At 34.4% G+C, this 14,137-nt stretch overlaps 2 protein-coding genes across 2 annotated transcripts in view; both read left to right on the forward strand.

Moving 5' to 3' along the window:
• Positions 1 to 2,207: 2,207 nt before the first annotated feature.
• On the forward strand, positions 2,208 to 9,192 carry LOC107599167 (protein NipSnap homolog 1-like). The gene is made up of 10 exons (XM_016290683.1): positions 2,208 to 2,393; positions 3,522 to 3,649; positions 4,063 to 4,108; positions 5,086 to 5,180; positions 5,780 to 5,850; positions 5,937 to 6,077; positions 7,843 to 7,874; positions 7,971 to 8,065; positions 8,169 to 8,252; positions 8,937 to 9,192. The coding sequence occupies exons 1-10, from the start codon at positions 2,314 to 2,316 to the stop codon at positions 8,999 to 9,001; spliced, it is 837 nt and encodes a 278-aa protein (XP_016146169.1). The 5' UTR covers positions 2,208 to 2,313; the 3' UTR covers positions 9,002 to 9,192.
• A 2,005-nt stretch (positions 9,193 to 11,197) lies between these two features.
• The window catches only part of castor1 (cytosolic arginine sensor for mTORC1 subunit 1), a 21,511-nt gene continuing 18,571 nt past the window's right edge, over positions 11,198 to 14,137 (forward strand). The window contains exon 1 of the mRNA XM_016290653.1: positions 11,198 to 11,465. Coding sequence (XP_016146139.1) covers positions 11,353 to 11,465 — 113 coding nt within the window. The 5' untranslated portion in view covers positions 11,198 to 11,352. The remainder of the gene's footprint in view (positions 11,466 to 14,137) is intronic.

Raw genomic sequence — 14,137 nt, forward strand, 5'->3', positions numbered from 1 at the left:
ATTACTTTATACTACACTACCGTTTAAAAGTTTGGGGTAGGTCCAATTTTTTTTTTATGTTTTCAAAAGAAGTCTCTAATGCATTTATTTGATCACCAATTCAGTAAATATTATGAAATATAATTACAATTTACAATAACTGTTTTCTATTTGAGTCTATTTTAAAATGTGATTTATTCCTGTGATGCAAAGCTGAATTTTCAGCATCATCATTAGGCTACTCCGGTCTTCAGTGCCACATGTTACTTCAGAAATCATTCTAATATTATTTAAAAGAATTGTTAAAAAAATCTACATTATTATCAATGTTGAATACAGTTGTGCTGCTTCATTTTTGTGTGGAAACCATGATCTACATTTGATAAAGTTCAAACGCCTTTATTTGAGATAGAAATCTATAAAAGTATTAAGACATGTATTTACACACCCTGCTGAGAAACCAGCAAACCATCTGTTTTTTAAGATATGTTTATTTATTCTTTTTTTTCCCGGCTGGCTACTATATGTAGCTTTCAGATTCTGACATTTTAATTTGTGGTAATCTATGGTATTTTAGGCAGTGTGCTGCTTCATTTTTGTGTGGAAACCATGATCTACATTTGATAAAGTTCAAACGCCTTTATTTGAGATAGAAATCTATAAAAGTATTAAGACATGTATTTATTTATTTCACTTAAAAACATAATTTGGGGTTTTTATACACCCTGCTGAGAAACCAGCAAACCATCTGGTTTTTAAGATATGTTTATTTATTCTTTTTTTTCCCGGCTGGCTACTATATGTAGCTTTCAGATTCTGACATTTTAATTTGTGGTAATCTATGGTATTTTAGGCAACAAAGGTGGTTGACTGTTGCATTTGGTCCGTTTTCATTATTATTATTATTCACATTTTTTCCCCTCCAAAACTCTCTAAAACTACCCTTACGAAAAAGAAGTTTATTCAAGCGTGCTATTAGTATACTTCTTTTAAACAAAAAAATAGGAAAGTATACTTTTAGTCTACTTTTTATGTACTTCTCAGAAATGGGCTTTCTGTGCTTCTCAGAAATATACTTAAAATGGCATTTAAGTATACTTGACTTATAGCCTACTTAGAAAAATTCTAAATATAATTGTGTTCCTAGAATCTGTGTTTTCATTGTTATACTGTAGGGGGCACTAGTACACATCTTCTGTACAGAATTCCCAAAAAACACAAGTGAAGAAGAAACCGAAACAACAGATGCTTCCACATGTATTCTCTAACACGATCATCAGACATAAAGCAGCATCAAAACTGTGTAAAGTTGATGTAATGTCGACCAATGAAGAGGTAATAATGACTGTCAAACTTTGGGGTGTTGATCGATTCTATCTAGGTTTTGATTATCGTTCTGAATCCAATTCATAGTCTTTTTGTTCAAAATGTTGTTTATTTATTTAAATTTTTTTTATTTATGAAACTTACCCACATTCAAGTTTTTAAAAAAAGAATGCATGAAGCTAGAATAAAATGTTTTTGTTTACAAGCAGATACCCTGTTCTTTCTTTTGGTGTTTTGTATGTTCAGATATTTATATAACAAAATACAGTATATACAAATTAATACCTAAACAGGGACATAGTAGTATACTTAAAGTATGATGTAAAGTTCACTTAAAGAAAACTTACGAGTATACTTGCAGTATAAAACTACTAAACTAGTAGTTTACTAAGACTATACTTGTCTAGTTTAAGTGTTAAGCTAGTTTAGTATTTTAAGTGTACTAAAAATGCGACTACAAGTATTTAATTAGAAAACTATCAGTGTTCATATAAGTTCACTTTTAGTATAGTTGCAGTACAAGCTAAAATATTGTTGTAAACTAGTTGTGTACTTAAAGTTTACTACTGTTATACTTAAAGTATACTTAAAAGTATTTATATACTAGAAAGTGGGCCAATTTAGTCCCAAGGAGTATTGAAATAGTACACTTACAAGTATACTACTAGTACACTGATATTTGTATAGTTACTACATAAAGTATACTTAAAAATATTCTTGAACTTTACTTAAGTATACTTAATAAAATAAACTTGAAGTATGCTACTTTTTGGTAAGGGTAGTCAACTAGCCTTGTTTGAAAAGTTAATTTTCTTTGATTGGACTTCAGCGACCATATCAACAGATTAATCATCATGATTAATGAGTTTCTAAACTTGAACGAATCAATGGCGCAAATGAAGCTGAAGTCCAACAGTTCATGCGTGTCAAACATTAACTCAGACAAATGCGTGTTGCAACTCCTGCAACTTCATATAGACACAAATCTACAAACAACACGAGAGAATAATGGCGACAACACGGTCTCTGCATATCCTCAACAGACAGCAGCATTTCTTTAACAAGGTGCATTCAACATGGCTGGCCAGGTAATGTGCATTTGTCACTGAGAGGTGCGTGAAGCACGAGACAGTTGCTAGGTAAAGTTAATCAGCAATGCTGGTCAAATTGCAGAACTAGAGTCCATTCAGTCATTTATTCAGAATAGGCAGTTGATGAATAATATGGACGGAATCTTGATTTTTAAAATCAGGGGTTTATGTTCAAATATATGTGAATGTATAAGGTAAAGTGCAGGCTTAATGTGCTGCATAAAAGCGTTCTGTAGTGTGACAAGGTAATTTTTAAAGTGCATAAATTCAGTTCCTCATATTATCGCCCACAATGCACAGGTAATATTGCTAGATTTTTCACATGAAATAACCTTTTCCTCTGACATTCCAATAATGTCTCTGTTTCTTTGAGCACTTAGTTTTAACTTGCAATACATTTTGTTTTTTATAAATCTATTATAATAAATCTATGAATTTTATAAATTCATTATGATGATGATGATTATTATTATTGTTATTATATTTTAACAAATGTATCAAAAACAAAAAAATAATTAGGCCTACAAGCTAATTAGTGTAAAATTATTATTTTATTTATTTATTAATCAGTGGTCTCCACACATTTTAAGTTTTAAAATTAGTATTATTATATTTTAGCGGATACTTTTAACCATAGCAATTTACAGACGGACTGCTATTGCCTATAAATAAAGCTAATAATAATAACTGCGGGCACATTTTTAGTAAAGAAATGTTGGCATATATAAAAATATATATATTTCGTCCCCAAGTTACAGCAAGCTCTCCACACAAACTATGTCAATTATCATTAGAATGTAGTTTTTTTTTTTTCCAAAATACGGAGTGTTATGTAGCAATATTCATCTCATTTTGCAGCAATTTTTAAACACCATAGCACTGCAGGGGGAGGTGGGCTATTAAGCTATAAAAGTTAATATTAAGCCATTAGAACTATGCATAATAATTATTTAAGAGGAAATGTAGCATGTCACACTGCCGGCCTTTGCTGTCACTGCTTGAAATGTCTCATCAACTGCCCATGTGCGTACAAGCTTTCTGTAATACAGTGCGTTGCAGCTTGTGATGCATCACTTATATATTTATTAAACACTTGCTGAAACAGTTTTGCTTGTGAATCTTTAGAGGTTCTGCGAATAAAAGTGATGAAGGCTGGTTGAGTTCCATGTTTGCACACAAAGTGGATGCCAGGAAAGATGCCCACTCCAATCTGCTCTCCAAGAAAGAAACCAGCAACCTCTACAAGATTCAGTGTGAGCCAATCCATCTAAAACCTTCAAGGATGCGCTCAAATGTTTTTTGCGCATTTGCAATGTAGTTGATAGGAATTGCTAAAAATATCTGCATGCATGAATGATGTGCTTGCTTGTCGTTTTCCTCCAGAAAACAGCCTAAACTGTTTATTTGATACTAATTGCTTTAATAAATCAGCCTGCAAAGTGTTTATTTGTGGAATTCTTTTGTTTTCAAGCGACCAGCTGCATGGAGAATGGTAATGAAAATTGGGTTTAGAAAAATGAGGGTGATATTTCAATAAACGGTTGATTTGAGTGATAAAATGTTTGCTTCAACTACAGTAGAACATCTAGAAAAAATGGTTTTAACACTGCAAGATACTGGTCCATTTGTCTTTCCTGACATCTTCCAATCCTGTTTTTTCTTTCAGTTCACAATGTCAAGCCAGAGTGCATGAAGGCATACAATAAAATGTCGTAAGCACCCTTTTGATTTTGCAATTGCTGATAAAGTGCAGTCTTGATTTCAGTATGACGCTTGCAGGCCTGCCATGTCTAGATGTGTTGTACTTTGGTTCCTTGATTGTCCTATGTGATCGTGATTTATTATCATTAGTATAGTACCGACATGTCCTGCCTCAACTTCCTGTTAGATCAACATCAAATAGATCAACACAGGAGTGCAAACTGCATGTTAAACCATTTTATGTTTCTTAGCCTATTGACTATATGATTTTTTTGTGGTTTAAGTTTAAAACAAGTTTAAATTAGGGTTGTGACGGGGAGGAAATTTTCCCACCGGTTAATCGACGTGTGACAACACCGGTAATACCGGTATCACCGTGGGGGCGGGGGCGTTCCTCGCTTTCCTTTGCTTTTAAATAGCTTGTAAAAGCTGCGTGCGCATTTTACTTTCACTTTCAAATAGCGGTATTTAGCGGCAGTTCGGCGTCAATTGCTTGAATGCAACAACAAAATACAATGTCAAACTCACTTTAGCCTATATATATATATAAAACATAGAACTTTTATTAACAAAACAAATAAAAATAGGCTACACCGTGCTATAGGGCAGGCTATGCCTAATATAAAATAACAAATAGCTTGCATAAAGTTGAAATAGGTATACAAAACTGGAAATAGGCTAAGTAAGCATGTATAATAGGCTATATAACCAAATAAATAAGAAACGTAGAACGTTTATTAGCAAAACGAGTAAGAAAGCTTGGAGGCACGGCATACACCTTGATGTAAAAATAAATAAATAAATGACACAATGTTTAAATAAAGTAAAAATCAGCAAACAATGTGGAACCAGTTAAATAAGAAACAAATGTTTAAAAAAACTTCTAAAATCACCTTAGATAAACGTATCACCGTCAGCACCGTCTGTCGTGGCAAGCCTAGTTTAAATTAAGAAATATTTCAAAATTACTCCCACTGTCTATTTTAAGGGATGAGGTACAGAAAGAACTTCATCGTGATGCAAGTTATCCATGTGAAGTCATTGGAAGCTGGAACACCTGGTATGGTGAACAGGATCAAGCAGGTGAGATGAAAAACAACATCATTTTTGTATTTGATATTTTTAGTGTTTTTGAAAAAAAGTCTCTTATGCTCACATAAGGTTGCTTTCATTTGCTGAAAAATACAGTAAAAAGAGTAATGTTGTGAAATATTATTGCAATTTCAAATAACGGTTTTCTATTTGAATTTGATTTTAAGACGTATTTTATTTCTGGGATGCAAAGCTGAATTTTCAGCATCATTACTCCAGTCTTCAGTGTCACATGATCCTTCAGAAATCATTCTGATATGCTGCTCAGTTATCCTACTAAATATTATTGTGGAGAACAGAATTTATTTGAAACAAAAATCATTTGTAACATTCTAAATGTCTTTACTGTCACTTTCGATTAACGTATGTGTCTTTGCTGAAATATTAATTTCTCTCTCTCTCTCTCTCTCTCTCTCTCTCTGTATATATATATATATATATATACATATATAAAAACTTACTGACCCCAAACATTTGAAAAGTAGTGTTTACATACACAAATCACTGAATTTTTAAAGCACCAGATTTGGTTTGTTTAAATATCTGTTAGCTGTAGTACTATAGTGACACGTGCTGTTTTGTGTTTGTAGTGCATCTCTGGAGGTATTCTGGTGGGTATCCTGCTCTAACAGAGTGTTTGAGCAAACTCAACCGCAATACGGTATTTAACACATCTCTTAAAATTTAGATGTATGGATGTTAGAATCTATGTATTGTGTGTCCTTTATCAAAATGTTTTCTGTGCAGGCGTATCTTGCATTTCGAAAAGAGAGGAGTAAAATGTTGATCTCCCGACGCAACCAGCTTCTTCTGGAGTTTAGTTTCTGGAACGAGCCTGTGCCCAGAAGCGGCCCCAACATTTATGAACTGAGAACATACCAACTAGTAGTAAATACCATTTAATTTTTCTATGTATTGTGTGTCCTTTATCAAAATGTTTTCTGTGCAGGCGTATCTTGCATTTCGAAAAGAGAGGAGTAAAATGTTGATCTCCCGCCGCAACCAGCTTCTTCTGGAGTTTAGTTTCTGGAACGAGCCTGTGCCCAGAAGCGGTCCCAACATTTATGAACTGAGAACATACCAACTAGTAGTAAATACCATTTAATTTTTCAGTTTGAAATATTCACCGTCTTATTTTAAAGCTTAAAGGAAAATTTACTCACCATCAGGCCATCTAAGATGAGGTCTTTTGTCATTGGAACACATTTGGAGAAATGTAGCATTATATCACTTGCCCATCAATGGATTCTTTGCAGCGAATGGGTGCCGTCAGAATGAGAGTTTCAACAGCTGATAAAACAGTCCATGATAATGCTTCCTTCAGTGAAAAAGTCCATCCCCTGTTGTCCTATCCCATCAAAATCCATTTGTTTGTTTGAAAAAATGTTTTTGCTTAGGAGCAATGCTTGATCTATGAACATTCCTCTCCTGATTGAGGTGAAACAACTTTTTCACTGGAGTTATCAGTTATTATGAATAGACAACTCGTATTTTAGCTGGAAGGAACAGTATGACGTTAAAAACATGTTAATAATGGATTTGTTTCTTACAAACGAGCAGCTTTTTGCTTAACAAGTCTTTAATTGATGGACTGGAGTTGTTTGTTTGTAGTGACACGTGCTGTTTTGTGTTTGTAGTGCATCTCTGGAGGTATTCTGGTGGGTATCCTGCTCTAACAGAGTGTTTGAGCAAACTCAACCGCAATACGGTATTTAACACATCTCTTAAAATTTAGATGTATGGATGTTAGAATCTATGTATTGTGTGTCCTTTATCAAAATGTTTTCTGTGCAGGCGTATCTTGCATTTCGAAAAGAGAGGAGTAAAATGTTGATCTCCCGACGCAACCAGCTTCTTCTGGAGTTTAGTTTCTGGAACGAGCCTGTGCCCAGAAGCGGCCCCAACATTTATGAACTGAGAACATACCAACTAGTAGTAAATACCATTTAATTTTTCTGTTTGAAATATTCACCGTCTTATTTTAAAGCTTAAAGGAAAATTTACTCACCATCAGGCCATCTAAGATGAGGTCTTTTGTCATTGGAACACATTTGGAGAAATGTAGCATTATATCACTTGCCCATCAATGGATTCTTTGCAGCGAATGGGTGCCGTCAGAATGAGAGTTTCAACAGCTGATAAAACAGTCCATGATAATGCTTCCTTCAGTGAAAAAGTCCATCCCCTGTTGTCCTATCCCATCAAAATCCATTTGTTTGAAAATGTTTTGGACAGTTTTTTTTTGCTTAGAAGCAATGCTTGATCTATGAACATTCCTCTCCTGATTGAGGTGAAACAACTTTTTCACTGGAGTTATCAGTTATTATGAATAGACAACTCGTATTTTAGCTTGAAGGAACAGTATGAAGTTAAAAACATGTTAATCGTGGATTTGTTTCTTACAAACGAGCAGCTTTTTGCTTAACAAGACATTAATTGATGGACTGGAGTTGTTTGTTTGGACTCTCATTCTGACGGCACCCATTCACTGCAGAGGATCCATTGGTTGAGCAAGTGATGTGATATTAAATTTCTCCAAATCTGTTCTGATGAAGAAACAAACTAGCAACTTGGATAGCCTGAGGGTGAGTCAATTTTCAGCTTTTTTTCTCTTTTTTTCCTGTATGGTTTGTCCTGAAATTTCTGAATCAAGCCTGGAACAATGATCGAATGGGGAAATCACTGGTAAGTTTGTGTGTGAATTGTACAGTTTAACTTAAGGAAAAAATACTGATGTTATATCACCATGTTGCATATTTAATCTATTTTATCATGTTCCAGGGCTCGAGCTATCAAATATAGACAGGAAAACAATGAAGCAGTGGGCGGCTTCTTCACACAGATCGGTGAATTGTATGTTGTTCATCATTTATGGGGTAAGAACATCCTTCACTGAGCACATATCTTCTTCTGATCATTGCATATTATTAAGTGCTTTAAAATCTCTCAGTTGTACTGAATATTTGTAATGTGTTTTAGCCTATAAAGACCTGCAGTCCAGAGAAGAGACCAGAAATGCTGCTTGGTTAAAAGAGGGCTGGGATGCCAATGTGCACTATACAAGTGAGTAAGAACAAAGATAGCGGGTTTTTGATTATTACTGCATAATATACTCTATACTGCCTGTCTGTTTAAAAAGTATGTGCACATATCATTTTAAAGCAGCCTATACACTACCATTCAAATGTTTTCAAATATGTTCGAATATGTTAAATATATTCTATTTCAAATAATATGCTGCTCTTTTCAATTTCATCATATAATAATAACATTCTTGAGCAGCAAAGCGGCATACTGTAATAATTTCTGAAGGGTCACGTGACACATATTACTGTTTATATTGTATTTTCAGCCTTGGTGAGCATAAGAGACTACTAAAAATGTTCTTACATACTGTCAAACTTTTGAACAGTAGATTATATTTTAATATGCATCCATAAATCCTTCATTGCCAATTTTAATTCAGCAAATCATCCACTTATCTTTGAAATAATAAAAAAATGCTGTTTTAAATTCTGTAAAAATGTCTTAACTTGTGGCGGTCGGATCAAATAATGAGTCAAAAGGGGAATTTGGGAATTCTGGGTATTCCTTGCATACAGAAAATGTGCATACTTCACACAATTATGCTAGAGTAATGCTGAAATAGTAAGCAATTCATGTGTTTTCTTTGTGAACGCCACCATCTGGTGGTTTTCAGTAGAACTGTTCAGTACATTCAAACTTGTTTATTTTTGTTTTTGACAGTGCCTCTTATCCAAAAGATTGAATCGAGAATTATGATTCCCATGGAACATTCACCTCTGCAGTAAAATCAACAGTGTTTCACCTGTGATGATACCTAAGACACTATCCACCAGGAGATCTACTGTTTAGATCTGACTTTACTCAAACACATCTGAAGCAGATGATCAAGGTCTTCAGGTACTCTTGAAGTAGACGGGCAGTTGTGTTAGAGTAGAACTGCTCCTAAAGTCTGCAAGAAGGCAAAACTGTGCCAGTGTTGAAGCCAATCTGAGAACTACAATGACAGACTTCAGTGTCATCGTACGTGTTAAAGTATATATATATAATTTTTTTTAGTCATTATTCTCCTTTCTAATGCTTCACTTGGCCGGTTGGATGCTTGAAGAAACTGCCTGTCAGCATAGCTTTTTATCTATAATTAAAAAATATATTTGCTAAATTGAATGCATTTATTGGAAGACTTCATTTTAATGTTGTAAACTTTAAAACACCATTATAGGATAATAAATGAACAAATAATTTCTGTTGATTTGTTGTCTATTATTACACCATAATAAATTATTGTGATTTAATAATATTTGATGTTACCATGGCCATTTTCACTGTACATAAATACTTACAAGTGTGGCTGGTTGCCGATGCTTTACAATTGCTTAATTAGTTCACCCAAAAATGAAAATTATGTCATTAATTACTCATCCTCGTGTCGTTCCAAACCTGTAAGACATTCGTTCATCTTCTGAACACGAATTAAGATATTTTTAAGAAATCTGAGAGCTCTCTGACCCTCCCATAGACAGCAAGGTAACTACCACAATCAAGGCACAGAAATGTAGTAAGGACATCGTTAAAATTGTCCATGTGACATCAGGGGTTCAACCGTTATTTTACGAAGCTACGGGAATACTTTTTGTGCGCAAAGAAAACAAAAATAACGACTTTATTCACGACGCATGCGCATGCTATGATCTTAACATAAACAACAACCGTTATTTTACGAAGCTACGGGAATACTTTTTGTGTGCAAAGAAAACAAAAATAACGACTTTATTCACGACGCATGCGCATGCTATGATCTTAACATAAACAACGTATGCGCGTACTTTGATCCGAACGTAAACGAGGCACAGCGCATACGTTGTTTACGTTCAGATCATAGCATGCCCATGCATCGTTATACTCCAAAATGGCACCAGGGTGACGCAGAGGAGACAAATAGTTGAATAAAGTCATTATTTTAGTTTTCTTCGCTCACAAACAGTGTTCTCGTAGCTTGGTAAAATTACAGATGAGAACCACTGATGTAACATGAATTATTGTAAAGATGTCCTTCCCTACTACGTTTCTCGGCCTTGATCGTGGTAGGACCTTTGGAGGGTCAGAGAGCTCTCAGATTTCATCACGTTAATTTGTGTTCTGAAGATGAACGAAGGTCTTACAGGTTTGGAACGACATGAGGGTGAGTAATTAATGACGTCATTTAAATTTTTGGGCGAACTATCCCATTCATTTGATGGTAATGATATTGCATAAATGCCAAAAACATTATTTGGATTTTTTGATATAAATAAGGCCTTATTTTAATTAATATTTTAATTCATTTAAATACAGAGATATTTTCACAGAGTTCATGGCCCTCTTAAGCAAGTTATATTTGTGAAACCGACTCATCTTAGATGCTCCTGTCCCTTTAAAAGCAAGGGGGCGTGTGAACTGGGCCGTCTGCTGTTCGAACCATACAAGTAGAATCAAATGAACTGGTAGAATGGCAATAAGCGTGAAACGATTGTTCCAAAGTGGATGGGGCTTCGCGACGCAAATGTTTTCAGATTCGATGGATTTAAATAATAATCTCCGAATTAAATCAATCTTTTTGTTAGTTTCTCCGTGCCATTTTCTGGTGTAAATGACTTCCTTTAATATTTGCTGAAGCGAACTATTAAACGGCGTTGTCACGTGGTGTCTGTTACTTTACTCAGCGCTGATCAGATTCGCCTTATCACGATCACTTGTGATGACTTCATATGGATTTTGTTTATATTTTTTACATAGAACAATTTATTTTAATATATAATTGTTAATTCTTGAACATAATTGATTCAAAACTCTTTTTAATCTACAAAAATCTTAAATAAGACAGATAATGCAAATTAATATTATATAATGATAATTAGTTTAGCGGCTCCAAACGCCCCCTGGAGGAAGCCAACTGTAAGTCCCATTGTAAACAGCATTTTAATTCTCGAATCGAATGAGTCTCTCTCAACAGCGTACCCAATGCACGAGGATGAAGCGTTTTGGAAGCACAGGGGTATGTAACATCACATAGGCGGTTCTCGCGTAGCGTTATTTAACGCGCCCACCTGCACTGCACAGAACACATTTTCACGGCGTCTTCCTGGTGGACTAGTAAACGATGGACCTGCACATCTTGGACCATAAATTACGGGTGACTTCCATAACCAAAACGGGACTTCAGCAGTACACACACCCCCTAATCAAGCTGATATTTCTCAGAAACAGGACGAGGTAAGATCAGTCAACGCCTGTATGAGTTTGCAAACATGTTTTTACGTGTTTGATGGTGCAATGTCTCTTATTAAGACACCAGGTCAAGTACATAGCGTGCTTGTTTATAATGAGTTCAACTGCAAAGTAAGAGCCTCACCCTGTTTTGGTTAGTTTGAAGAAATAAAAAAATGACCAAAGAATGACAGAGCACGCACATGCACTTGGGGCCTTTAACTTATTCTTAAAAATATACTCAAAACTGCTATAAAAGCAAGCTGTTTTTCATAAAATGGAGTCATTTCTTGCGCTCAGCTATGACTTGGAAAAACCTAGGCAGCTGCCTACCTGCTAGACAAGATTTATTCAGTTTTGACATACATCCCATACATTAAGTTTCATTCTAACTTCAGTCTTTGCATAGTTGGGACAAACATGGGACAAACTATAAAAAAATCTAATAACAAAGTTGGACTTTTTTCATTGCGTGTACAGTGTCCCCAAAAAGAATCTACAAACCTAAAAATGTATGGATTTCTTTTCATTAGATAAAAACTTGCGTTTTTGGTAAATATTGGTATTGAAGTAATTTTCTGCGTGTCCCATTTGCTGACGTTAAATTCTATGTTGGCATTATATCATAATTTATTGACCACTCTTCGCTATTGATATAACTGGTCATTAAAAAGCCCATGTTGGTTGTCGACTTGTTAGTAGCCGATAATGTTTTAATGCCGTCACCCTAATTGAGATCCCCTGTTGTTTTTGTGCCAGATAAATACTGGTAATGTGTTCAGTTATACTCTGTTTTTTAAAACTTGAATAAAAGTTAGGGTTATTATTAATATAAAAACAAAAGATTATTTATAGTCTAATATAAAAACAAAAGATTAATACCAAAAGTTACTAGTTAAAGGGGTCATATGATGCGTATCTTGTTGAACTTCCCAGAACCTTGAATGCTACAGACTGATAATGTTCCAGAGTGGACCATATCGCTTCCGAATCCTTAAATGAACTTGTTTTTTTTAATTATCTTAAAATACAAAAATTAAAGGATAATTCACCCAAACATAAAATTCTGTCTTAATTTACTCTCACCCCCCATATTGTTTCAAATAAAATAGTGCATGAGTTGTAAGAACTGCTATATTCAAAGTTGTCCGATATCTTTTGAGTGAGGAACAGACTGAAATGCATGTTGTTTTTCACTGAAAATCTTCGTTTCCGCTGTAGCTCTCAAATACTCTTCATGCATGAGCATATTCAAACTTGCCATGTCAGTTTTGATATCATGACACCAAGCAGCTCTTGGTGTGTCTTACAACTGAATGTGACATGTTAAGAGTGTTAGTGGTGTCCAATTTAGTTTTTGGATGAGTTATGCTTTTTAAAGTTCATAAGGCTTGTAAGATCTCATCTGGGAATGTTATTACTGCGTCTGCTTGTTTTGACTCGCTCCAAAAATGAAAAAGCACCATTAAAGTCCTAAAACTTGAGGTGAACTCAGATCAAAAATGTATTCAGAAAAAGTTTATTCAAAAGTTATTCAGAATGGTTTTGTGAGTCATTAAAAAAGATCTCTCAGGAGCATGATTCATTCATAAACTGTGTGTACATGCAAAGTTAAATCATACATTTTTACCAACAAATCATGATTCTTCAATAACTTGGGTAATGAAATTTATTGTAAAGTTATGAAAAAATTCAGGAGCAACCGAAGTACACAAATGCAAAAGTCAACCATATAAACTAATTCAGATGAAATATTATACACAGATATGATCTTTTAAAGGATGCATGATTGATTAATCGAAATAAAAAAACTAAATTATGATATGGCTCCCTGTGGTTTTCTGTCAAAATAAAGTTTGATGGTTTAACATTTGAAAATTAAGATGAACGTAATTATCATTAGTATTGTAAATGTACAGTTGTAAAATAAAATGATTATAATATTATTATTTCTTATACTCAGGTTTTTTTTTACAGTGAAATATTATAATAGTGATATTTCTTATTTTTAGTCACTTTAGCAATAGTATATTGCTAAATATAATAATAATAATTATTATTATTATTATTATTACTACAAAAATTTTGCCAAATTTTACAAACAACGACAGCAAAATTGGTAAATATTGGTTATTATTATTGGTAAATAATGACTTCAATTTTCTTCTCACAGAAGCCCTTCTCACCTAATTTTTTCTTCACAGAAATCTATTTTCTGACTTGGAATAGAACGCACTAATATAGTGAACCCAGTTCTCTCCCTTTTCTCACCATTCTGGAGGATGTTGGTTTAACACCACTCCTATATTTCTCTGTTTTCCAGAAGGCTTTACAGGAAGTTGAACCCTGGGAGCTCTAGATGTTGTTAGGAAGTGTGAGACTAGCTGACACAATGCTGCTGTGCTGAGTTAGCCCTGAGGGTGGGGATGTATTATTTCCCTTCTGGTCGGCCCTTGGATTGATGTGGCCAGTCGCTGGGTTGCAGACAGCACAGAAATCAGCTGTGAATGAAGACCTGTGGGTGGCTGCCAGTACAGTATCGCAGCTCTTCCTTCAGATAAGGACTGCTGAGTCTCCCTCAACTGCAGTAGTTCATGTGAAAGTTAGAAAGTACTCGTTGTTAGCGGATTACTTTTTTTTTGTTTTTTTTTTTGTTTTTTTTTTCAAACAAATAAAAA

Source organism: Sinocyclocheilus grahami, unplaced genomic scaffold (assembly GCF_001515645.1).
Source record: "Sinocyclocheilus grahami isolate Dianchi unplaced genomic scaffold, SAMN03320097.WGS_v1.1 scaffold261.1, whole genome shotgun sequence".
In the NCBI taxonomy this organism is placed as follows: domain Eukaryota; kingdom Metazoa; phylum Chordata; class Actinopteri; order Cypriniformes; family Cyprinidae; genus Sinocyclocheilus; species Sinocyclocheilus grahami.